At 39.6% G+C, this 26462-nt stretch overlaps 2 protein-coding genes across 7 annotated transcripts in view; one reads left to right on the top strand and one right to left on the bottom strand.

Annotated features, from left to right (window-relative positions):
* The window catches only part of SPMIP2 (sperm microtubule inner protein 2), a 105136-nt gene extending 89683 nt beyond the window's left edge, over positions 1 to 15453 (top strand). The window contains exon 5 of the mRNA XM_005607794.4: positions 15270 to 15453. Coding sequence (XP_005607851.1) covers positions 15270 to 15317 — 48 coding nt within the window. The 3' untranslated portion in view covers positions 15318 to 15453. The remainder of the gene's footprint in view (positions 1 to 15269) is intronic.
* FNIP2 (folliculin interacting protein 2) overlaps positions 7657 to 26462 on the bottom strand; it is a 129312-nt gene continuing 110506 nt past the window's right edge. For all 6 annotated transcript variants that reach the window (XM_023636378.2, XM_023636379.2, XM_005607793.4 and 3 more), the window contains 3 exons: positions 17039 to 17239; positions 13416 to 13531; positions 7657 to 11422 (listed from right to left, as the gene is read on the bottom strand). In XM_023636378.2, the coding sequence (XP_023492146.1) occupies positions 11344 to 11422; positions 13416 to 13531; positions 17039 to 17239 (396 nt within the window). In that variant the 3' untranslated portion in view covers positions 7657 to 11343. The remainder of the gene's footprint in view (positions 11423 to 13415; positions 13532 to 17038; positions 17240 to 26462) is intronic.

Here is a 26462-nt window from a genome sequence, read left to right on the forward strand (position 1 = left end):
ATCCTATGTAATATTCTATGTATATAACAGTCTCTATTGAGTTGATAGATTCTAGCTTGACCTCTTTCTAAAAGCTCTATGTTTTTACTCTCTTCCTCCCACATTTTATGTTTTTCAAATCATGTATAATCTCTTCTTTAGTGTGTGTCTATCCATTACCCTCTTATCATTGAAATAGGCGATTTTAGTACATTTGTCTTTTAACCTTCATATTATCTTCACAGGTAGTTGATCCGCTGCCTTTACTATATTTTTACCTTTACAAGTGATTTTATTGCCTGTTTTTTTTGTTGTTTTATTTTTTTGATATATATACATACATACATATATATATTTATCTTTATTTGTGGTCATTGCTTTCCCACTTAAATAAGTCCCTCCAGCATTTCTTGTAGAACTGGTTTCTTGGTGATAAACTCCTTTAATTGTTGCTTGTCTGGGAAGCTCTTAATCTCTCCTTCTATTCTGAATGACAACCTTGATGGATAGAGTATTCTTGGCTGTAGGTTTTTTCCTTTTAGCACTTTAAATACATCATGCCATTCTCTTCTCACCTATAGAGTCTCAGCTGAGAAGTCCATTGATAGCCTGATGGGCTTCCCTTTGTATGTCACTTGTGGCCTTTCTCTTGCTGCTTTTAGGATTCTTTATCTTTAATTTTGGATTTTAATTAAAATATGTCTTGGTGTGGGCCTCTTTGGGCTTATCTTGTTTGGAGCTCTCTGTGTTTCCTGAACTTGGATGTCTGTTTCCTTCCTCAGGTTAGGAAAATTTTCATCTATTATTTCTTCAAATAAATTTTCTGCCCCTTTGTCTCTCTCTTCTCCTTCTTGGACACCTATAATCCAAATGTTAGCACGCTTGATATTGTCCCAGAATTCCCTTAGACTGTTCTCATTCTGTGTAATTCTTTTTTCTGTTCTGCTTGGGTGATTTCCTAGTCTTTTGTCTAGTTTGCTGATCCGTTCTTCTGCATCCTCTACCCTGCTATTGAGTCCCTCTAGTGAATTTTTCACTTCCAGGATTGTATTCTTCATTTCTGATTGGGTTTTGTTTTTTTTTTTTATATCTTCCAGTTCTTTGCTGATGAGCTCCCTGTGTTCATCCAGTCTTCTCCCAATATCTGTGAGCATCCTCATGCTATTTTGTTTGAACTCTTTGTTGAGTTGGTCGCTTGTTTCTGTTTCATTTAGTCCTTTTTCTGGGGTTTTGTCCTGTTCCCTTGCTTGGAAAGCATTCCTTTGTCTCCTCATTATGCCTCCTTCTCTGTGCTTATTTCTATGTATTAGGTGAGTCGGCTATGTCTCCTGATCTTGGAGAAGTGGCCTTATGTATGAGATGCCTAATGAGGCCCAGCAGTGTGCTTCCCTCTCGTCAGGAGACCATAAGAACCAGGAGTGACCCCTCTGTGGGCTACTTGTGTCCTTCTGCTGTGGCAGGGTTGCTCCCACTGCAGGTACCCAGGGAGTCTAGTCTTTCCTTCCCTGGCCAGCTGTTTGTAAATCCGGTTTGGGAGCCTCAGCACCGTTGGCTACAAAGCCTATCAGCACACTCCTATTGCAGTTTTCCTCTTAATTGGGTTGGTACCCAGTGTAGCTGGTTGCTAGGCTCAGGGGCTTATGGTTGTGATGGGCTCAGGCCTACAAGGCTGTTGTCAGTTCTCATAGGAGTGCAGCTGAGTGGGGCTGGCCCTAGGCATGGAGCACTGAATTGTTTCAGGCTTTGGAAGGTGGGGCTGATCCTTTTTATGGCTATTTGTGAAGCACAGGCCTGCTGCTGCTGCTAAGCCTCACACCCCACAGGACCACACACACCATCAACACAGTCCTGGGCCGTGCAAACTTCTCAACCCCCTGGAGTGTACCCTGACGCCGCACTGCAGAGGCCCCCACCTCTCCACCAATGCCCTCTACAATTCACCTGGTCCTCACACTGGCCCTGCCCCACAGAGGCAGACACCCTTGCCTGCCCGTAGAGGATCAAGACACCCAGTCAATGCAGGCTGAAAAGTAGCCTGAGGGCTTGCTGTTAGGTGGGGCCAGTCCCTAGGGCGGGTTGCCTGCCCTGGCTGAACTGGATTAAATCTGAGCTCTAGTGGGCGTGGCAGATCCCTGGGCTAACAGGCCAAGGGATGAACCTCAATGGCGCCCCCAGGGGTCTGTGTCAGCATGCCTGGACCAGTATTTCAATGTTGGTTATGACAATAAATTTCCATGATAGAAAAGGGAATTGAAGAGCTCAGATACATTCCGAGACTCCTGTTCCTTACATGAACTCTCTCCACACTCCTTTGAAGAATCTTGCCAACTCTCTAGAATATTGCTTACCCTCTGTCGCCAGAGATCTGATTCCTTGGCAATTAATTATATTTATTTGAAACGTTCTGTGAGGGAGCTGTAGAAGTCCTTCTTGGTGGGTCCTGACCCAGGGATGCTTTGTATTGAAAAAGGGAGCAGTTCAGCTGCTAACATTCCTATGTGGTCTGAATTTTGGGCTGGGTCCGAATGAGAAGATTTATTGTGGTATGTGGAGGAGGCTTAGATTAGTTACTTTCCATCACTGAACTAATTTTGTGTAGGATTAGAGTGATTATGGATTAAAAGATCCCAAATGACTCCTTCTATGATTCACTAAATCCAGTTGAGATATTTTTGTGCATTTAGAAAAAAATCTGCTAAAAGATTTTATTTTGAAATGATTGCAAACTTACAGAAGAGTTTCAAGAACAGTACAACGTGAACTCCTGATACATTCTTCCCCCAGAATTGTCAGTTATTAATTTTATTTGCTTTAATGCTTACTTTCTATATGTGTGTGTGTGCATAGATATACACACACACACAATGGTTTGGTTTTCTCCCAAACCATTTGAGGGTAAGTTACGGACATGATGTTCCTTCACCTCTAAATATTTCAAGGTGTATTTCCTAAGGACAAGGATGTTCTCTCACATTACCGCAGTACAATTGTGAGATTCAGGAAATGTAACATTGATATATTATTATCTAATCTATAGTTCATAATAGAATTTTATTAATTGACCCAATGGTGTCCTTTTGTTCCCCCCGATCCAGGATGCAATCTAGGATCATGTATTACATTTAGTCCTCATCTCTCTTTAGTCTCCTTCAATTTGGAGCAGTTCCTCAGTCTTGCTTTTTTTATAACACTTACATTTTTGAAGGGTACAGACCAGTTCTGTAGAATACCTCTCAATTTGGATTTCCCTGACGTTTTCTCACGAGTAGATTCAGGTTATGTGTTTTTGGAAGGAATTGCAGATAAGTGCTTCTATGTCATTGTCAGTGCACCATATGAAAGAGGCACCTGAGGTCAGTTTCACTCATAACTGGTGAGGGTAATCAATTTCTTGGTCACAACACTTCCCTTCCAGAAATAAGCAAAATCCTCTATTAATCAAAATAAGCTCTCTCTCTCTTTTTTCTTCATCAACTAGGCTTTCTTCTAAATATCCAGAGATACATTAGAAACGGGTTCTCCACACCCATTTTTCGGACCATCCCCTAGGGTTCTTGTGGATGATCCTTCAATAAGTACTCAACCCCCACCCGCACTTTGAATATAAATCCTCTTCAGTGGAAATAACTTGAATCAAGTGTTCTTATAAATTCAAAAGCAAATAATGAACACAACATGTGTAAAGCTTCTAACATAATGCCTCACACTTGCCACCCATGAGTGGCCACCATTCCCGCACTTACCTGAGATGCCAGCACATCTTCCAGTCTTATGCTGCAAGAATCAGAAGTATGCACTGAAAGCAGCCTTGAAAAAGTAAAAATTTGCCAATGGTATTGAGGGATTTGGGGAAAATTTTGAAAGCATAAACCTATACACACTATCACACACTTTCTCATTAAGACAGATCGCTGAAAATGGGGATATTTTATACTCACATTCTTCAGTTTGGATTTTGACTTATAAACCTAAGTTTGGATGGTAATTACAGTGTTTCCAAAAGTACTATTTATGATACTTAACAGTATGTATCATTCCCGTATATACACATTTACCCAAAATACTCTCACAAATATTTTTTAAAATCAATTGGGAAATTTCTAAACTGTTTCTTCTACTATATTTCCTCAAATTTCTGTTTTTTTAAAGTCACAAAATGTCCCTCACATCCTATCTTCTAGTGCATTTGTTATTTTCCTTTCTTGATCTTTAATTTTTTTCTTTACATAAATAATAGCTGTAAGTGTTGTCAAATTTATGTGTATGTGCCAGACACTTCTAACATCATCGATTTCTATTTCATTTCTTTTCTTGCAAACATTCTCATTGTCCCCCTTCATTCCAATATATGGGTATAATCGCAGTGATTGATATGTTCTTTCCCTCATCTCTTCATTCACACTGAGTGAGGAAGAGTAATTCTCAAATTTTAATGTGCATATGAATTACTTGGGGACAGCATTAAGGTACAGATTCTGATCCAGTTGGTCTGGGATGGGGCTCGAGATTCTTTTTTTTCTTTTGCTAAGGAAGATTTGCCATGAGCTAACATCTGTTGCCAATCTCCCTCTTTTTGTACATGAGCCACCACCCCAGCATGGCCACTGACAGATAGAGTGGTGTAGGTCTGTGCCTGCGAACTGAACCTGGGTTGCTGAAGCAGAGCATGCCGAACTTAACCTCTAGGCCACTGGGGCTGGATGAGATTCTGCATTTCTATCAAGGTCCCAGGCAATGAAGTTGTTGCTAGTCCAGGGATCTTGAGTAGCAAGGTGCTAGAGGATTTGACTAAATTGCTTTTTGAGCTAGGAAGAGAAAGGACTTGATGGAGCAAAGGGGAGAAGGAGACTAGGAAGAATGGATTGACAGGACAGAGAAAATGATAACCTAGTACCTTTGGGGAAGTGCATGTGGTTCAACATGGCTGGATAATAGCGTGCAAAGAGGGGTATCTGGTGGTGAGGCTGGAAAGAGGGACCAGCTGCGTCATTTGAGCTCACGGTGCTAAGGAACTTGGATTTTACTGGGCTGACTTTTAAGCAGAAGTGACCAGATTAAACTTTCATTTTGGAAAGATTAGGCATCAGCCTGGAAGAAGGTTGATTAGAACTGTTTGATATGAAAGGGAGATGAGTTCAGATGGTATTTTGGCAACTCAATTCAGAAATGAGAAGGGACTCAAAGAAGGCAAAGGAAAAGGAGAAAAGGTGATGCATCTGAGACACAAAGAAAGCAGATTCAACAACTCTCAGTGCTGACTGGACGCCTGGAACGGAGGAAGTGGAGGCTGAACCGCAGACCTTGTGTGTGGGGGTGGGTGGCCCAGGTGGCAGTGAGTAGAGAATGAACAGGAAGTAAAGAAGTGAACGCCAAGTAGAGAGCTCTAGAAAATGCTTAGTTGTCAAAGGACGGAGAAATTTAGGATACAGAGGGGGGACGGGGAGAAAAGTTTAATACAGGTGAAACGACTTTTGTTTTCACACTTTATGAGTAGAAAAAGTCAATAGATTGAGAAGTTGAAGATGACGGAAAGGGATGATATCTGAAGACCTGAGGTCCCCAAGAAAGCAGATGGAGATGCACAGCGGTAGGAGCTCACACACGTCTGCAGGGATCAATCTTCAGAGGGAGGGGGCTTTTTTCTTCCTCTGTGAATGAGGCGCCCCCTCCTTCCTTGCCATTTCAGAGGGTTGTTTCTAACTTACGCTTCCCTTGTTCTCCAGCATCTCCTTAGCAGCACATACTCAGTGACTATGTGACTTGTATCTCAACCCTTAAGAGATAGCTGTGAACTCCATTTTTTATCTTAAAAGATCTTTGCTTCCAAGTCTACTTCCTATAATTTGGTATGACGATTTCCTGACTACCTAACTCCATTTTTGGGTCATTATATATTATCACTGGATTGATATCTTAAGTACTTGTATTAGTCAGGGTTCTCCACAGAAACAGAACCAATAGGATGGAGAGAGAGAGAGACTGATGGATCTTAAGGAATTAAAAAATTGGCTCGTGATTGTGGAGGCTGGCAAATCCAAAATCTGCAGGGTAGGCCAGCAGGCTGGAGACCCAGGCAAGAATGATGTCATAGCTCAAGTCCAAAAGCAGTTTGGAGGCAGCATCCTTCTTCGTTGGGGACCTCAGTCTGTTTTCTCTTAAGTCCTTCAACTGACTGGATGAGGCCCACCCTCATTATGGTGGGTTATTTGCTTTACTCATAGTCTACTCTAAATACCTTCACAGCAACATCCACACTGGTGTTTGACCAAATATCTGGGTACCATGGCCTAACCAAGCTGACACATAAAATTAATTGTCACAGCACCCATCTCATCCAGGAGTGAGGAGTAAATAAGGTAACACATGTAAAGCATCTGACAGAACAGTCCAGACACCAGGGAACCAAAAAACAATGCGATGTGTATGTGTGTTTCTAAGTTCTTTCTCAATGGCATGATTTTAAAGCTTCTTGAGGGAATATGGAAACACTTGAAACTTTCATTTAATCCAAAAAAGACTTTGAAATGCCTAATGTTATATAAAACAACATGATTCAGTATGGTATTATATTGCTACAAAAGTTACACTTAACAGCATATTTTTTCCTGAGACTATGTATATCAACGATCTCATCCCTTTCATAGCAAATATTTTATAATGCCCTTTACCTTCCTAAAATAAAATTCATAAATAATATAAACTACTCATATACATAATTTGTAACAGACCAATATAATCCCTAGATGTACCATTTAAGAAGTAACTTATATTAACATATATTAATATATAGACATTGGGGCGCTAGTAGAGTAGAACAGAAAATAGAATGAGGTAGGCAGATGCTTGCATCTGTATGTAGTCTTCATGAACACAACCGCTACTGATGAAGGCTGACACACACACTGCACTGATGCCTCAGATTCCACGAGTACCATAGCTGTTGGTAATGTTGTTTTCCAGATTTATGTCAATTCTTGTTAAAACTCTGAACCTTACAAAGTAAAATCTTTCCTCAATTTATACAACAGTAGCATTCCTGGAAAATTCAGAATATATTAAAATATGGGAAAAATACATTGTGCTTTTACGGAAAGCAGAATCAAATTCTGAGTTTAATTATAAACAGTTTTTTCACCCACATGAATGTCCAGCAGGATATTTAAAAGTCATGCAGAGTGGGGTCGGCTAGGTGGCCAAGTGGTTAAGTTCGCACACTCTGCTTTAGCGGCCCAGGGTTTCCCCGGTTCGGATCCTGGGCGCGGACATGGCACCGCTCATCAAGCCCTGCTGAGGCGGCATCCCACATGCCACAGCTAGAAGGACCCACAACTGAAAATATACAACCATGTACCGGAGGGCTTTGGGGAGAAAAATAAAATCTTAAAAAAAAAAAAAAAGTCATGCAGGAAGTGGGACAATTCCTCATCCCGTGGGGTGTCTCACACAGTACAAGACATTTCTCCTACCATCCTCAGCCCCCAGCCATGATATGCCAGTAGCTCTCACCCATCCTTATGCTAACCAAAAATGTTCTTACATTTCCAAAACACCCCTGTTGAAAACCAGTGACATATATAATGAATTTGTTTCAGCATGAATTAATGAAAATGAGACCTCCAAGTTTTTAAGTTCAAGATTCAATAAAACAAACCAATCAAATGCAGTACCAGGAAAATGTTCAAGATAAATTCAAAAGGTTTATTGCACCAAATGCCACAGAAAAATGGATCAAAATAATACATGAACAAGTTTTAAGAAAAATTTTCCATACATTGACATTGATACCTATTTAAACTGATCAAAAATATAAAGTCCTATTAATTTGTCTTAATGGAGCTTCAATAATAACAAATCCCGGATTTTCTCCTTTTTGAAACACCACTTAAACTTAAGCATATTGCAATCTTGCTTCCAAGATATATGGTTCACCAAATTTTGACATTTAAAAATGAACATTCAGAGGGGGCTGCTTGATTTAGGCAAATACTATATTAAAATATCCCCTCCCCCAAAGCACAATAAAAAACAAATGGTTCACATTTACCAAAAGAAGCTAAAGACTTTTTCAATTTCATGGTGAAAGTATGCATGAACAAAATACTTTCAAAAGTACATATTAGTGGAAAATCTAGACATTTAAAAGATTTTTGGGGTCATTTTATATTCTTTATTTTTATGTACAACCAACTCTAGTGAAGAACCTAAAAAGCTAGAGACTGAACTTTATAAAATCTCAGGACCTAATCAGAAGAGCCTGAACAACGGTTCAGCATCGTTTAGCAAGCGGGGATTTCCCTCCCTCCAAAAGAGTTAATTTTGAAAAATACGGTAAGTTTAAAAAGTTGCGATGTGTAAACGGCAGTTCCATGGGATGTGAAAAGGTTATAGTTACTTTCATTAAAAAACAGCACACTTCAGAAAAATGGATTGAAGCCTGTACAAAAAGCTATTTAACACTGATAAAAATAAAATACTTTGGAATTATGCACAAGTATGGAAGCTACATTTTAAATTTTCATTGTCATGTTTAAACGTACACAATTATCTTTACATTCATATCACTCGTCAATCTATTAAAAATAAAATGGCAACATGCTAGAAAGAGGTCCATCACAGTAACATTTACACACTTCTGCTCTGTCATGCCTCACTAGCTTGCTTAGAAAAGCAAGATGCTACAAAAGTTACACTCAACAGGTAAGACTTAAAAGTTGAAGAAACCCTAAAGGTGGAATCCTGTCAACTGAGGTAGTTTTCTTTTTTTTTTTTTAATTTTTCTGTTTTTCTTGAGGTGGGCATTGGAGAGGGCGGGATCCCTTTCTTGCCTCTTCGGTTAAGACAGAATGAAGCCACTGGGGGTATCTGGTGTGTGAGAGGGTATCTGAACACAATTCCATGAGATTTTTTTCTTTTCCACTTTTGGGAAGAGGTTGAATTTAAGACAGACAAAACTTGAATGTTGTTGAGAGGAGGATTATGAAAGAGCAGCAACATTCTTGGTCTGTTTTTGTAGGCAACAGACGTGAGGATTAGGTCCTGACTGAATCCTGAGCGTCACAGAGACAACCCCCACATGTGACCCACCTGCAGTTTTCCAACAGACATTTTCCAAGAGAGAGTTCTGGACCAGTAGATTAGGAGACAAATCTTCTCAGGCTTTGAGGGGGCTGGGCTAAATCTTTTACGTATGGAGTTTAGAATCAGCCATTCAAAGCCCGATATCCCCCTACATGGGTCTAATTTTCAACATGCCACTATGTACACACTAGAAAGGAACTGATTTTGTATCTAGTTATTTTCTATGAAACCCTGGAAGGTGGTGAATGAGAGAAAGTGCCCAAAACGTGTAAACACAGAAAAGGGAACTAGAGATGAGAGAAATGCTTTAAACTGGTGCAGATGGAAACAATGTAACATCAGCTATTACACTTTATTCTCACGTAATGAAAAACAATTGATGAGTGAGCTGAGCCACAGGTGAGGTTCATCCTCTTTGTGTAATATAACAGGCAATGATGTCATGGAGCTAGAGAATTTAAAACACTGAACTCAGATGTTAGACAAAAGGAAAGAGAAAAATACAGACAGAATGGAAAACTTCAATTTTATGAAAGAAAGATATAAAATTAAAATTAAAGATCTTAAGAGCCTTAATGCACCCATCTACATTTCACATCATAAAAAAGAGAGAGAGAGAAGGGAAGGTAGCAGTTCTGACCTATTCCTAAGAATTGTTCCTAAGAAATGACATACCTGTTCTTCTCCATTGGTACTGCTGCTATATTCTTTGAAACAAATAGTTAACTTGTATTTGTAAAAGAATAAAGAGACAATCTTATGTAACTTGGTGTTTGGGATCAGGATTTTATCAAATAGAAAATCTAGAGTCATTCTAACCCCTAAGATGGAAGTTACTTCATGTTCCTAGGTACAAATACATGGAAGGGACTGGAATTAATTCATAAAACAGTGAAAGGAGATCAGAACCTGGTCATAATTAGCTGTAGTCAAGATCTGCAAGGTTCTAACAATGTTTGCTTTACCACATTAGCTGATGTCTTTTAACGATCAATTTTTTAAAGTCTTCTCCTTTGCCCTGGATGTCAGTACATAGTCTGACATGGTCATAGTTCATGGTCAGGAAATTAAGTAAAGTTTCTTATAAACTAACAGAAAACTAAAGTTTTTAAAAAGCTGAACTATGCTACTAAATAAACAATTCTTCATTTTGGCAGGTTTTAGAGAGGGTAATTTAATTTCTGGAAAGGTGTTTTGAAAAGGACGTAGGGATTAGAAGGCACAAAGATGATAATGTAAAAATTTAGATCACACATGGATTGTTTATAAATGTTCAAACTAATTACTTTCATTAGTCATCCTGAACTGTTGCAGGTTTCATTTCCCACCACAACAGCTGTGCCTCTTAAAGTGTAAATAGTCGTTTGTATTAACTATTATAGGAAGAAAGTGGCTTCGGCTGGAAGAATTTAGCAACAGAAACACTCGAGCTTATAGAAATAACTTTGGTAAATGGCCTCTCTTAAAAAGGCTGCTGAAAGCTCTAAAGTATCAGGATAAAACATATGGTATCAGACTATGCACTCTGCTGCTACAAACTACATCTCGATGGGATTAAGATGCTACATTGATCCCTGGGTTTATTGCACCAACAATCCATCTCTAAACGACCTGTGGTTGCATCTGAAACAAGGTAAACTCCAAGACGTGAAAACAGTGGGTCCTAAAGCACTCTCTTCCCAATAGTCAATCCTCTTTCATGTTTCACGTCAGACAGTAACTCCTATAGCCACCAGAGTTGAAGATGGCACAACGTGGCTTTATTTATTTCACCTTTTGTAAAAAGCAAACTCTGACCTGGATTCCAGAGTCCTTGTTCTGACTGTCTTCTTAGAACAGCAAAATATGCTTCCCCCAGTTTGGAGAGCTCATGCTTACACTCTGTCACATTTTCCTACTAGAACGGTAGATACATTGTTTACCCCCTGCTCCAAAGTCACTTGTCACTATTCTGCCCAAACACACAGCCAATCTGTACCAACAGCTTAGTGTTCAGTGTAGTGCTTGTGTTTCCTCCTACCAAAAAGGTCACTCTCTCTGTTGATTCACCAGTGACAAAAGGCCTAAAGTGTTCATGAAAACACACATGCCATTATGTCAAGTAAACCTAAGTCTTCCAATGAAGCATCCACTTGAAAGCAACGAAATAAAACAAAACAAAACAAAGAGGTGGAATGACTGTTTCTGTTTGCTCTTCTTATGCTTTTGACGTCACAGAGAGCTTATTCTTCTTCAGTTGAGAATCTGATTTTTTTCTTCCGAGGAAGAACTGTCCTGAGCTTTAGCTTATAAGAGTATTTGAGCGACGTAAGGAGAATGAGTACTGGCAATAGCAGTCAACAGAGGCAGGTCGTTCGATTCAATCCTGAAGATTGAGAAAGGAAAAGAATATTACTTTAAAGTAGCAGGATTTTACAGGAAAGTATTATTGCTAGGTACCAAGCTTACCAGATCATTGCTTAAAACTAATGAAAAAGCAAAAGAGATGGAAAGATGATAAACTTGTTATTTTGATACGATCTCCCAGTGGACACTGCCCAAGGGAGCAAGGGTCATGCAGGAGGGGTGCTGCGCACGTGTGGACACAGAGCTATTCTTCCCACAGCAGGGGTGACCACCAGATTCTAAGTCTGGAACTCTTCTTATCACTATGCTGTACTTTAACACCTTCTGCAGTATCTCCTCATTCCTCCCATCAACACTCCTGAATGCAGACTGACTCTGCATCTAGGTTCAAGTTAGTCTTAGGAAAATGAGGAAGGTGGGAATTTCTTCAAAAACCATTTGTTCAAGAGGTTATACAACTTAGATCCTCTATAGGCATTTGAGCCACGACATTCTGAGAGCAAAGTGACACTAATAAACACTGAATCAAGAGAGATCACGGCATCAACGGACGTGGCTTTGGCTGCCTCTCTTAAAGCAGAGGCAGATACAGCGTGGTCCCTGGCTCAATGCTGCCAAATGTCCTGAAAAAAATTAGAACTGCTTCAGTCCGTGGAATATGTCCTGATTCTTTCTATTGAATTCCAAAAATAAAAAATTAAAAATAAAAATTTAAAAGGTAGCTGGCATTACTTCATGGAGTTTTTTTATGCTTTCTCCAGTAATGCCCCCTACAAATCTAATTTCAGGGTAGACAAGACATTCTCCAGTACTTTTAGTGCTGCTGGCCCTGATTATGGGAGGAAGGGGCTAAAGAGAGGTTGGATATGATTCCCACTAATACTGAAGTGGGAGGGCCTAGAGATGAGGGTAAATAAGTCCTTATGATCCTTCTAACAGTGTTGATGATGGACACCTGTCAGAGTCAGGGACCCGGGAGAAGTCCCCGAAATACAAGGCACACATCCGGCAATGGGAAACCTAATGAGGCAGGACTAAAGTATAAGGCTGGTAAAGAGGTTGAAAAAAAAACTAGGGAAAAAAATATGACAAAGAGATATATTGCAAGTTAACTGCAAAAGCAAATGCCTCAAAAGGGGAAAATATTTTTTAAATGAAGTATGTAAGAAAAATGTATGACAGGAAATGCTAAGAGCCAAACAATACAGTAAGTCATATCCTGGGTGTGAAAGACGAAAAGGCTGACAAGAATGCAAAGCCTGAGTCTCGAAATAACCCTGATTAGCAGGCTTAATAGAGAATTTCAAGGTCGATGTTATGTACACATTATTTTCTTGCCCCAAATTAGGGAAATCATCATCATAAGTAAGGGGTACAATTCCCCATATACACAATGTCTTTTTGTTAGCTCTCTGCTGAAAAATTAGGCAGAGAGTAAAAGTCAGAATTTCTTCTCCTGGAGAAGTGACAGCAAAGGCCCTCTGGAAGATGATATCCGTTATGAGTGACATTAGCACGCCTCCCCTTCTGGTGGGCTGATAATGAGAGGAAGGAGAGTACAGTCACCCTGCAGTCGTGCAGACAGGCCCCTTGAAAGCCCAGGAGGGTGGCCTTTCCTGTCTCCTCCAGGGAGTGAAATATAAACACGAGCTGCCGCCACTTGTCTGACTGCTTGCGACTTCAACATCGTACTGAAATGAGTAGCAATGGGCAGAGTGGGATTAAAATTTTCACTTCCAAGCATAAAATAATCCAGGGAGAAGACTAACATAAAGTACCACCAGCTTAAAGTTCTGCGTTTGTTTCCAGGTATGAAACTCCAGCATCGAACACAAGGAACGTGCTGTTCACTGGGGAGGAGCAGAGGCACACATCTGATGGACCCCAGACACTTCAGTGGGGCGCCAGGGCCTGCAGGTTTAGGGCGGCGCAGGCTAAGAGGGTCAGTGGGTACACAAGTGCCAGAAACAGGCCCATCCCAGGGAGACATGGTGGCACTTCAGAGGACTCACCCCAGTACGACACCTAATTCTTTCACATGGACTCGTGTGTGTCCACGAAGATATTCAGACAGCATCTTACTTTTCAGATACATCTCTTGTAGTCTGTCTTCAAGATGCATGATACACTGTGAAGCCAATAACATTCACAATGAGGGCTGGGATTCAAATCTCTGCCAGTATTCTACGACCTGGAAAATTCTCTTAATTCATTTCTAAGTACACAGCTATAATCTGCCCCCTTTCACAGACACTTAACAAGCCATCTCAAATCCTACCACTAGTAGGTATGAGAATAGGTTTCTGTAAAACAATAAAGTTTACTTTTCCTAACGACTATTAAGATTTTTATATACATCTTCTAGTCTTTCTTAAAAAGCATTTTTTCATAGTTGAAATCATTCTGTAAGTGCACGTATTTCCTGCTTTTTAAAAACTTTCTAATAATCCTTTCCCCATGTTATTAAAAATTCTTTATCAATGTAATTTTTATGGCTGAATAATATTTGAGAATGTGAATTTACCATTATTTACTTAATCACACAGCAATTTGCAGTTTTGATTATAAATAATTTTGTAAAGAATATCTCTGTCTTTACTATTTTCCTATATCTCAGATTACTTTGGTGCAATATATTCCCAGAAGTAAAATGACTGAAATAAGGTTATTTTGAACTTTTTTTTTCCTCTCAAGAGTGTATTTTAACTAGGTCTTTAATAACAATAAAGAAAAGGCAATTATTTTCAGGACATCTCTACCCTTGGAATTGTGTCCAACTTCATTTTTTAGAGAATAGCAACCATCTGTGTCTTTCACCAGAGGCAAATGCTTTCCCATTTGGCAGGCAGAGCTATGCAAGCATCTTCAGTAAGACACCTGATGGCTTTGGCAAGGCTAATTCCATCATACATAATTTTATTCTAGACCATTACACCTGCTATTTTCAAGGTAAAAAGATTAACAGATGCATTTGAAAATGTTGATCTTGACCATCTGGACTGATCAGTGACATGGAAAAAGTATCTATTAGAGATGCAATTTTTTCAGTTTTTCATTGGCTTAAAACCTTAATGCATTGTGTTGGGTGGATGAAACACAACTGGTAAGTGACTAAGAATAATCATCAAAGTGAGGATTTCACCAATTCTCACAAAAATGTTCCCCCAAGTAAACAGAGTTAAGTGGTGAAAGGATCTCCTGTTAAGTTTCAGTTCCTTATGGAGTAAATACAAAGTTTTTAATAAGAGTGTTATAAAATATTCAAAAGAACATTCACATTACATTGAATCCTTTATGTTTTAAAACAGTTAATTTACAGCGTTTTCACAGGCCTCAGGAAAACTGTATGTGGCAATGTGGATATAAAGAGAACATTGGTCTATATGGAAAGTTTACTAAACTTGAAATCAAAGCGTCTAGAAAACTTTTTAAAAGCCTTGATTATCAAACAGAACTGTTTTGGGTTCCCTCCTCCCCTATTTGGGATTTTATTCCTGAGATGGATTTCTTCAATTTTTAACTTCTGAAATTTTAAATAGCTACGTTCTTTCATACTGAAGGCTCCAAGAGCCATTTAATCAAGTGTTTCATTCAAGTGATTTTTAAGGAGAATTTTAAACTGCAGATGGAATTTCCTCTGATCTTGGTTTTGTCGGGGTAAATAAGTCATTGGTAGTATTAGATGGCTAAATATACTTCAATCCAAATGAAGCAAAAAGAATTAGCTCCAGTAACGTATTGCTTGGATAACTATGAAGTCAAATGTAACAACATCTATGTGTTATAGAATAACACATAAAAGTTTGGTAAACACTAATATAACAGCAAAACACTATAAAATCTAATATTTCTTTTTTCCCTTACAGAAAAGGAGACTTTGGTCTCTAAATCAGCATCACGCAACTTGCTACTAGAAAGAAAAACTGCCTACAAATGCAGAACAAAAATAAGGTCATGGCAACCCCTAAGTGCTTCTCGTATTGTCCCTGGGACGGACGTCCTGCTAGAGTATGCTTCAGTTTAAAGCCCAAATAAAGATTTTAGTGAAAAGGTGTTGTCAGTCTTTACAACCATTAAGATTCTTTCATGAAACTAATTATTATTAACAATCATATTAATAGTAGCTGTTTCCTGAGAGCTTATAACATCTATCAGTATTCCAAGCGCTCTACATGAATTATCTAATTTCGTTTTCATAACCATATGAGATAGGTTCTATTATTTCCCCAGCTTTACAGATAAGGAATTGAGACTTTGAGAAATCACACAGCTGGGATGCAGCAGAGCTTGGACTGGACTCCAGGCCATTGGTCTCCACAACCTGTGTGCTGGCCACTGTGCACTGGCTGTTAGAGTGGCTCTTATTGGCATGTGCTTCGACAGTTTCAAAAGCAGCGTCTTAGCCCTGAGTTTCAGAGGATTCTCACAACATGCTCGTTGAATAGGTACTATCTCCATTTCACAAATGAGAAAGCTGAGGTCCAGAGACGCTCAGGATTGTGCACCATCACACAAGCCATCAACAGCAGAACTCAGCCTATAACCCAGTTACATTCAGGGGTCTCCCTATCCTGCCACACTGCCACTACTTGGACGACAACCAGACAGTATTCAAAGCATCTCCTTCAAGGCCATAAGAGTCTTGACTATTTCTGAGGAATGTGGTGCAATGGTAAGATTTGGTCATAAGAACTCAGGAAATTTACCACTCCATTAGCAATGAGTGTAGGTAATTTATATTCAGCTTCCTATTTTGTTGATAAATAGTTCTGTATCTTTTGTGGAGGCCAGAAGGGAGGTAACAGATGTTTTGGTTGGGGCAGTCATACAGAGAGAACAGTGTACACAAGGGGGAAGCAGGGGGAAGGCAGGCGCTCTTCCATCTACGCGCTAATGCCCGAGGGCTGCCCTCTCCGCTCTTCCTAGCTCCATCCGCCCCTAAGCCTCTCTTCTACCTTTGAAGCCTTTCTCTCTCCCCCTCTGTCTAAATATATTTTCTCTCAATCTCTCTGTACACACATCCATACTGAAAAGAATCTGTTTTGTATACTAATGCCAGTGACTGAGGAGGAGCTGTTGATAGAAGTTTACAGGCTCTGTTTGTCGCTTGTATTTAATACAATATTATGAAAGTGATTTTAAAATCCCATTTGAAAAGGAACAATTGATACCTCTTCTATGGGTACGGTACTTCAAAATTTCAAGCATTTACACAAACAATATTCGATTTTATCCATAACAACTTTGTGAGGATGGTCTCTGAACAAAAGGAACTACAATCCCTTCAGAAGCTGGCTTGCTTGATATCCATCTAACAAAAGGAGAACTAATGAGTTCTCCAAAGGAGGATTTTAAATTTACTTTTGTGCTTGATCCCTGCTCTCCATCTTATTTACTTTCCCATATACCTTGTTCAAAAAGATTTGTGTCACTCTGTTATTTGTTTCGTGGAAGTGCTACTGTTACTGAAATCTATCCTGTTTGCTGGTTTTATGTTGCATGTTCTATTTTTACTTAAGCTAATGTCCAATTATACTAAAAATAATACATATGAATTTGTGACTTTATAATCCAAATATTGTTAAAAGTGCTTTTTAAACTATATTTCTTTGATAAAATGAGAACAAATACTTACAAAATCAGCAGGGAGGTGAAGCTTGTAAAGCTGCAAAATGGATTGAAGTAAACTGGACACTTGACTAGAGACCAAGACGTCCTGGCCTAGTTTCATGTTGTCCGTCACTTTCCTCTGACTGGTGGCGACCTGGACGCTCCACTTATCCGTGTCTGCGATAATACAGACAGCTTCAGCTATCGGCTCATCAAGCACTGGGTGCTGAAAGAGAAACACAGTGGGTCAACTTTTCAGGACACCCCCAAGCGACACTCAAAATGTCCAGAGGGTTTCTGTTTAGCATTAGACTAATGGTTCAGAAGTTGATGGTGGGAGCTACAGAAATTTAGAGCTTTACAGGGACTAGACAGAAGTGTCATTAAGTCATCATTTAAAAATTCATTTGATAAAAACTACATTTGATCATTTTTTTCTTATACCCAGGAGGTATGCTATAAATATTGTTAAATGTTCACAGATGAGTGAAAAGATACGTACCCTCGCTACATTCCAGGACATTAAAATTCATTTCCTTTTGAAAGACTGTACTCTCCTTTTAAAATGGAGAATATCAGACTAAGGTGTAGGATTCGATTGCCATTTCTCCAGTAACAAGGTTTAGCAAGGTATCTTAATATTCCCTTAAAGTTATAGCTTTAATCATTAAGCAATATTTACTTAGTAACTCTGTGCTGCATATATAAATCAACTCCAACAACCAACTAAAATCAGACTGGGGGATGAATTTATTTATCTAGATGAATCTAAAAGGTAAAAAGTATGGCTACTGATAAACATACTTAAAATACAAAATTGTCCATATCTGGGCAGTTACGGATAAGGCAGGCTAACTAGTAAATTGTGCCACAAGGTAAATAGGCTAATACTGATTCAGTCAGGGAAAAAAGGCCTTACAAAAAAGGAATTTCTCGAAATGGATCAAAGTACAACAGCTTCACCATCAGCCCCTTTGATGGACATATTTAGGATCCCACATGTGTTCAAATCAACATCAGAACAGCACTGCCCTCCTAGGCCCAAACTAAAAGAGAAGAGAGAACGGAAGGGTGGCAGGTATACAGAGATACAGAGACAGATAGCCATTCCTCGTAGCCAACATACCTGAGCACATTTTTCTAACTCTCATTTACAAAGGAAAACTAGTACTGGCTTTCTGTCATTTAATCCTCTCCACTACCCTGTGGTGGTCATTTGTCGCTTTTGGCGGCTTAGCATAACATCCTCCCAACACGTTCACCCTAATTTCCCTTTGGAGAACGACCTTTCTTGGAGAAGACCTGCAGGGCCCCACCCACCCTCCATGAAGATGTAGTAAGATGACCCAAGCTGGGCCAACTAGATACTCCCTCTGGCAATTTTCCTGTGAGCCGGAGGATAGGCGGCTGAGAATGGTTGGCGCCCCCATTTTCCTGCCCAGACAGCAACTCCTACAAACACCTTCAGGTAGTTCTTGCTTCCTGGACTTCCAGAGTAGCCTTGTTTCCTGTCTATCCCAAGCCTAGTTGTTTGATCTCATCAATTCCATGAATACCTAATACCCTTCCAATAAAGACCCTTCTTCTTAAGAGGAGTTGGTTTCTGCTGCTTATAATAAAGAATCCAAACATATACAATCTTCCCATTGTACAAGGGCTATCTGTGACTTTTAAGACAACACAAGTAGTGTGAAGGCTGCAAACAGAAATCTAAGATATATGCTGTCATACTGTAATTTTAATAGGTGACTTGGCTCCCCAGTCTTGGGCTTTTTTATTAAAAGGGAAGCCTATCCAGCTTTATATTCTGTCTCACAGATGGGGAAGAAGTGACTGGTGACCTGAATGAAAACTTTGTTGGTACCAACATTTTTTCGCCACATTATCCAAGGGGGAACCTTTCAGGGTTTAGAATATTTTTCCCATTGAAAAGAATAGCAAATCAGGAGAAGTCCAATGGTCTAACATTTATTTAAGCAGAAGTTCAAATAATCTTAACATGAGAAATAAAGAATTTGACAAAGCAGATTCTTGAATTAATGAAGACCAGTTTCCCAAGGATGGTTCTCATTTCGTAGACCTATTAAACAAACAGTAGAAAGGTTTTCTCACACACATTCCCACTCTCATCCAAAGGTTTTTGTGACCCCCTCACCCCTACCCTTTTTACACACACATATACACATCCTCCAAAATTGCTAAAGACAGGGCCTCAATGACTTCCCTTTACAAATTCCTGCAAGTTCTTGCTCAATCAGTGTGTCATAAATTCACAGCAAGATGACAAAGATTTGCCATCAATGTACCTGGTTCTTATGAGCAAAGGAAATGGAAATTTGGAAATTTACAAGATTTGTATTTTGAATTCAAGTCCCTCCAATGGTTTGCATCTCTCAGAAATTCAGTGTGCAGAGAATAGATCTACACTATGGACTTACACTGTACTTTATGGGACTTACATTCTGAAAGTATATATAATCACTACTAATCATATGCCAACCTATATATAATGAGTTGAATGAATGTCAATCATCTTTCATGGTAAAATCTAGCTTTTTAAAAATTATTATTTGCAGTAGATAATTTGGGCCCTAGACCCCAATTCAACTCAATTTCCTAAATGATCTCTCTAGCACAGTGTAGGGAAAGGAAGGGTATGTCAATCCAAGGAAAGCACATAGACTATAAATTATATGGAACCATCACCAAGAACACAAAGAGCTTCATTTTAAAAAGTGAACTGCTAGAATAAGGGCAATGAAACTCACTGGGGTGGTGATGGGGAGAAGATTCTCCAAGCATGAGTTACTTCAGAAGACTATAGATCTAGATATGATAATAAAAAGGGACTGAGAAATTGGCTCAATTATTTTAAAGGGAGGAACTAAAAGGGCACAAGAAATGTAAAAACAAAACAAAAAAAATCAAACGTGAAAAATGAGCAGGAGTCATTTTTAAATTGCTGGAGCAGAGAGGCAGAATCTGAGGTAGAAACCTGACGACTAGGTCCAAGCAGTCAATCTTTTCAACTTCAAGATCTTTTCTCCCTATATTCTTAGGTCCTTGCATAGGATCTAGCATTTGAACAATGTTATTAAATTAAAATGAAACAGGTTAAGCAAAAGCAAATGACAGAGTTGATGAGCATCCTGCATTCCTTAACACAGCATGATATTGCTGACTTATGTACGCAGGCTCCAGGAACAGAAAAGAACCAGAAAATGCTGAACATCTTCAGAAGAGTACTTTAAAAACACAGTCAAAGAATTACACATTCTCGGGCTACCAAATACCTAACACGCAATTGCCTGAATATGTCCACAGGGCAACCCAACTGCCTCCATCTAACTACACTGTTTAGTAGCTACTCCCTTATTTACTGAAGAATAAACACTTTTTAATGGAAACAGAGGGAAATGCAGAGTCAAGAAAAAGAAACGAATGCCAGAGAGAGAATAACGTATCAGCAGCAGCTACTATAGTTACAATGTAAGGGGCACCAGGGTGACTGGCTGCCCATTCCTGATCTGGTCTAAAATTCTGTAGGGTCAGAGAAATTGGAGCTTAAGTTCCAAAGATTCTGGAGAATTCTAATATATATCTTTCAAGTGGAAACACAACCCCACTAAAGAGAGGGCAGTTTAAATATAATATGATTTGGTTTATCAGTCAATTTCTAAGCTTTTAGAATTTGAAGAATTTTAAGATTGAGAAGACCATGTTCGGATTTATCACAGAAACACACACCCACACACACTCTGTGTCCTGGTATTCAATTTAAAATTCCTCTAAGGAAAGGCTCTATTTTCAAGACATATATAGAACCACAATAAACAGAGGAAACACTGAACTAAAGGTATGCTTTTTTTTAATACTAACTTTCTCTTATTAGCCATATCTTAATTGTAGAAGTAATTAAATAGTGAAATCTGTCAAGTATATATATATTTATTTATTATTATTATTTTTTGCTGAGGAAAATGTGCCTTGAGCTAACATCTGTGCCGGTCTTCCTCTATTTTGTATGTGAGATGCCACCACCGCATGGCTGACAAGTGGTATAGGTCCATGCCCGGGATCCGAACCCGTGAACCCAGGCTGTCAAAGCGGCGCACACCCAACTTAACCACTAAGCCACGAGGCCAGCCCTTCAAGCAGATTTTTTAAGTTCAAATTTTCTCAAGTTCACACGCACACCAGGGTACACACAAACACACACACACTTATCATCAGCAATAACACACATGGAGCAGCAGTTTTGAGAAATTAAGTACTTAAGAAATGCTAAAAAAATAAGGCTGAATTGAATGATTCAAACACCATTTAAAAGTCTGATCCATCCATCTGCTATTCTTAGGGCTTGCAGTTTGGCCATGGGGACTAGAGAAAAAAGAAATAGGGGGCCGGCCCTGTGACACAGTGGTTAAAGTCTGGAGCGCTCCACTTTGGTGGCCTGGGTTTGGATCCCGGGTGTGAACCTATACCACTCATCAGCCATGCTCTGGTGATGACCCACATACAAAACAGAGGAAGATGGGCACAGATGTTAGCTCAGGGCGAATCTTCCTCAAACAAAAAGAAGATTGGCAATAGATGTTAGCTCAGGACGAATCTTCCTCAAGAAAAAAAAAGAAATAGGCAGGTGAGGCTTGGCTGCAACCTGACATTGACACACGAACGAAAGGAGTCTGACTTTGGCCTCCTATAGATCTCAAGAAAAGGGAGACAATATGGATAACTAGTAGTTTAGGAAGTAGGATTCCTTGGTAAGATTTCTCTTCCTAATGATAAAACTCTTTTTTTAAAAAAAAGGGGCTTTGTTATTTTGACTAAATATCATTAGAAAAACAGCACAAAAACGTCACACTATATATTTACCCTTTAAAAACTTCTCCCAACATCATTGTCTCAGATTAAACATGTCCTTTGATGTTTGAGTCTTCAATGAAAATCTGAAGGAAATATTAATACTAAAAACAGTCACTTCCACTTAAAATGCTTGTTTGGTTGAAAAGTTTACAAACCTTGTAGACACTGTAAAACATCAATTGTCCTTTTCTCTCTCAAGCTAAAGAGAATCCATTTCAAAGCAAGTTTCTTGCCCACAGAGTTTGTCCAATTCTTCTATCAGAATGAGTCTGCCATGTGTTCTACTTTCTCCATAATCTGAGACTTCCAAAAGTGCTAACCTATCACAGGCCTCTAGGATGCCGGCACCCAGGAGCACCCATTCCAACTCAGGGGGCACCGCAGAGCTACTGGCCTCAACAGTCCCAACAGCCTTCCTGCCACCTCTTCCAGACACTGCCAGCAGTATCCATGCCTCCCTCAGAAACTTAATCGGGCACCTCAGAAACTTGTGACAGAGACTGGAGGATGAAAGGACACTGGAAATCAGTAAAGGCTGTAGGCGACTGTTAGGGTGGATGGCAACCTCCATCAGAGGAAGGAAGCGGGGGCAATATGCCATTATCATTTTTGCCTTCTCTACTCCATGCTAGTTACAAACATTTATTTAGCTCTACCTTGTCAATATCTCATTCATCCAAACGATTTTCTTGTGAAGATTTCTCAAGATAAATTAACAAATGAAATGCTTTGTATTACAGACGTTTAAAGACTTCTTGAATATTCTTTGGCTATTATATCTTGTTGAATCAACAGAGTAATTCTAGGGGCCGGCTCCGTAGCCGAGTAGTTAAGTTCACACCCTCCGCTGCGGCGGCCCAGGGTTCGGATCCTGGGCGCGGACATGGCACCGCTCGTCAGGCCATGTTGAGGCAGCATCCCACATCCCACAACCAGAAGGACCTGCAGCTAAGATATACAACTATGTAAGGGGCGGGGGGTGGGGGGGGGGTGTTGGGGAGATAAAACAGAAAAAAAAAAAAAAAGACTGGCAACAGTTGTTAGCCCAGGTGCCAATCTTAAAAAAAAAAAACAAAAACAGAGAAAGTCTAGTTAATCCATAGCCACCAAGGATCTGTGAGTCTGTCTCCTGGGAGTGTTGGATACCTAGGTCACTCCAGTTTCAAGGTTCTCGATCAGATCTCTGACTACACAAAATATGCTGCCTTGCTTCACACACACATGACTTCTGCTTAACTCAAACTTCCAGGAACAAGATACGTCAGCATGGTTTGGGTAATCAGAAGAGCTGTGGTTCTGCTATTTCAACAAAGGGCAATGATGAGATGACAGCAAAGGCTCTGAAGTCAGACGGCACTGGGCTTGAATACTACCTCTGTCACTTACTAGCTGTGGGACCTTAGCAACTCATCAATCTGGGCCTGAGTTTCTACATCTGAAAAACGTGATAGCACTTAATTCACAGAGTTTCTGTGAGGTTTAACTCACAGAAGTCTTCTGTGAGAAAAATGTGTATGAAACATGCAGCACAGTGTCTGACATTTATTAGGTACGTTCAGTTCACTTTCTTACACCACTCCCTCTCTGTGTTAATCATGTCTACTGAATCCTCAAACTTCCTGAAATACCACATTGTCATTTCCCTTACCAACTCAAAACCCTCGAGCACATATCACCCAAACACTGAAGTTCAAAGTTTTCTTTTTCCATAAGGTCTTCACAGTCTGGGCCCACCTTCGCCTATACAGGAGAAGAGCCCCCTTCTCCAGGCAGCGACGACTCCTGCCTCTTACCTTAGGCTGTGCCCAGAATGTCTTTCCTGCTACCTTGTAAATTTTCCAATCCTTCAAGGACCCAGCTTATGTCCTACCTGTCTCCTTACCCTCACAACAAGACTCCCTACGTTACTATTCTTCCTTTGACTTCTGAGAGCATTTACTATCTACATTTTGGCGTTTCATCATTGTCTTAACCTATTCTTGACTTCACATCCATTTGTCTACTGAGTGATCTCATAAGTAACTCAAGGAGAGAAAATACATTTTATTTTTCTTCTGTAGCCTCTGAAATGAGAATAATAGAATGCTAGGCATATGCTAAATATCTAATACATGCTGGCTCTGTTGAAAAATTCTCTATTCAGATTTATTTTGGGATTCAACCCAGTTCCTATTAAGTCATCACACAATTGTTAATATATTTCTTTTCCATGCACCACATTTAAATGATTAACATTTCATGTGATTACCTATTTTTAAAAGTAGGAAAACACCGATCTCATATATATGCTTCCTATAACTACTTATCAGTTCATCATGCCATTTTTCTTATGGGGTGGCCAGGAACACAGTCCTGCTCTACAGATAGGAACACTGAGGACAAAATTTAAGAGTTTATTAAGCATCTTGGCATGTTAGAAACAGAATTAGGAACTCATTCAAGTTTTTCCAACGTTTACCTCAATGAGTTTGCTACGCCCTCTACTTTGAAACCCTAGAACTTTGTGAGTGTGGAAATCCCTCTGAAGATGAGATTGCAAGAAGTGTGAATGACCGTCTCAATGTAACGTCAATAAGGGAAAACACAGTTGCCTCTATTATGACTTTGCTAAGAAACTTCCCCATCTTTATGCTGTTGGCAATGCCCAACACATACTCTAAACTGACCCATACTTATTAATCCTCAAAGATGTCCAGCCTGCATGTGGATTATAGACAGCAGGAGCACAGACAGACTTCTGTATTCATAACCAGCTCTAAAATCTGCACAACTAGCTACAATAGTGCAGATTTAACTACTAGGGGCAAGCCACTGGACACCCTGTTTCAAATACAAAGGGAGGTGATTTATGATTCAGGTAACTGGAAGAATCTCCCTGTATCTTTTATTTTTCTCTGAAATATTCTGGATGATAAAACGTAAGATTCTTGGGCATCACTTGAATGTAAATCTGTTAATCATTCTATACTTCTGGTAAATGTTTTAACTTTATTAAACTGAACTTGAATAAGAGGATGCTATGTGACAAAATACCTTTCAAAAAGATTCTTACTGTTATGTACAGCACCATGACTTAATAATATTAGCCTTTACAGAACTTCAAGTAAGGCCTTAATTAGTCAGACAAAGAAAACGGGATGATTAATGCAGTGAAGTTCACCTTCTCAGCACTTGCTCTTGGTTAAACGTCCTCAGATTCCCTTTTTTTATTCTTCCGCCTCCTTAGGGGTGGTGGCCCACCTACATAACCACATCCTCCACTGCCTTGGAATTGAAGATTTAAGCAACATTAAGATAGTCCTTGGCCAACCCACCCCACTTCTCGATGGCTGAGAGCCACGTGAAAGGACTGCAGATATGTGTGGACTGATGATCAGTTTCTAAAAAAAAAAATAAACAAAAAACCCCCTTCAGTCTCACATCTATCCAGAGAAAAGAAACCTGTATATCACTCACCATTGTTAAACACTTTCTTCAGTCTATAAAATCATCCAGAATACTGTTTTTTACTAAATGCTCAGCATCCAGACTTTCCTGACAGCAGTTTTACCAAGAGAAGGGACAGAGAGAACCTCCTGTGGTGGCAAAGCCAGCTTGCCTGTAGGTTAAGGTGTTCATCAACCCAATCAACCAGAAGAATCTTCAGTCCCTTGAATCTTCACTCCCTACTGACTCCCAGGCCAGATGTTGCTTCCTCCAGGAAGTCCTTCCACACCCGCTGCAGTAGACTCTACCGCACTGTTATCGCTTATTTCTTTGTATTTCCTGTTAAATTTCAAACTGCTTGAGGACAGGTGCTTATGAGACTTTGTCTTTGATGTCCTGTAGCTAAGTGTGGATTTGTTTCTATCCATCCCGCATGGGTGTCGGTGTGCTTATTTAATCTGAAAATCCGCAGCCATTTTTTCTTCAAATATTGTTTCCCCCCATATTCTCTCCTTCTGAATATGCTATAAATCTTCTCATTCTAACCTTGTCTCTTACTTGCTTTTCCATATTTTTTCATGTATTTTTGCCTCAGAGCTACCTAGCCTCCATTCCACAAATTCTGATTCTCTCGAGCTGTACTTCATCTGCTCTGCTCTTCACCTACCCTTGAGCTTTAATTTCAATGACTGTATTTTTCAATTTTACAGGTTCTTTTCGGTTCTTTCACAAATCTAAGCAAGCATTTGTCACTTCGTTCCATCTTTCTTTTACAGTTCTAGTTCCTTCTTTCTCTCACCATTTTAAACACAGTTCCTTAATCACTGTTTCGGGTTAACACTTCAGTGCCACGTCTCCTGCTTATATTTCCTTACTCTCCCTCATCACAGTTTCCTCATACATGGCTTATAATTTCTGAACATGAGCCCATCTTGTCGGAGTTGTTTTGTTTTATGTGCTATATGTGTCTCTTGGAAACAGGCTCAGTGTCAGTCACTAAGGGCTTAAGAGCTGTATTAAGGTGGAGAAGAGGAAAAGAAGCTGTATGTGTCTTAAGAGCTTGCAGTTGTGAAAGTGTCCAGCGTGCGTCTTTCTGCCGGATTCCCAGAGGTTTCGATGCCTCTGGTTTTCATGTCTACCTGTTGTGTGAGGAT

The sequence above is a fragment of the Equus caballus genome, chromosome 2 (assembly GCF_041296265.1).
Source record: "Equus caballus isolate H_3958 breed thoroughbred chromosome 2, TB-T2T, whole genome shotgun sequence".
Lineage (NCBI taxonomy): Eukaryota > Metazoa > Chordata > Mammalia > Perissodactyla > Equidae > Equus > Equus caballus.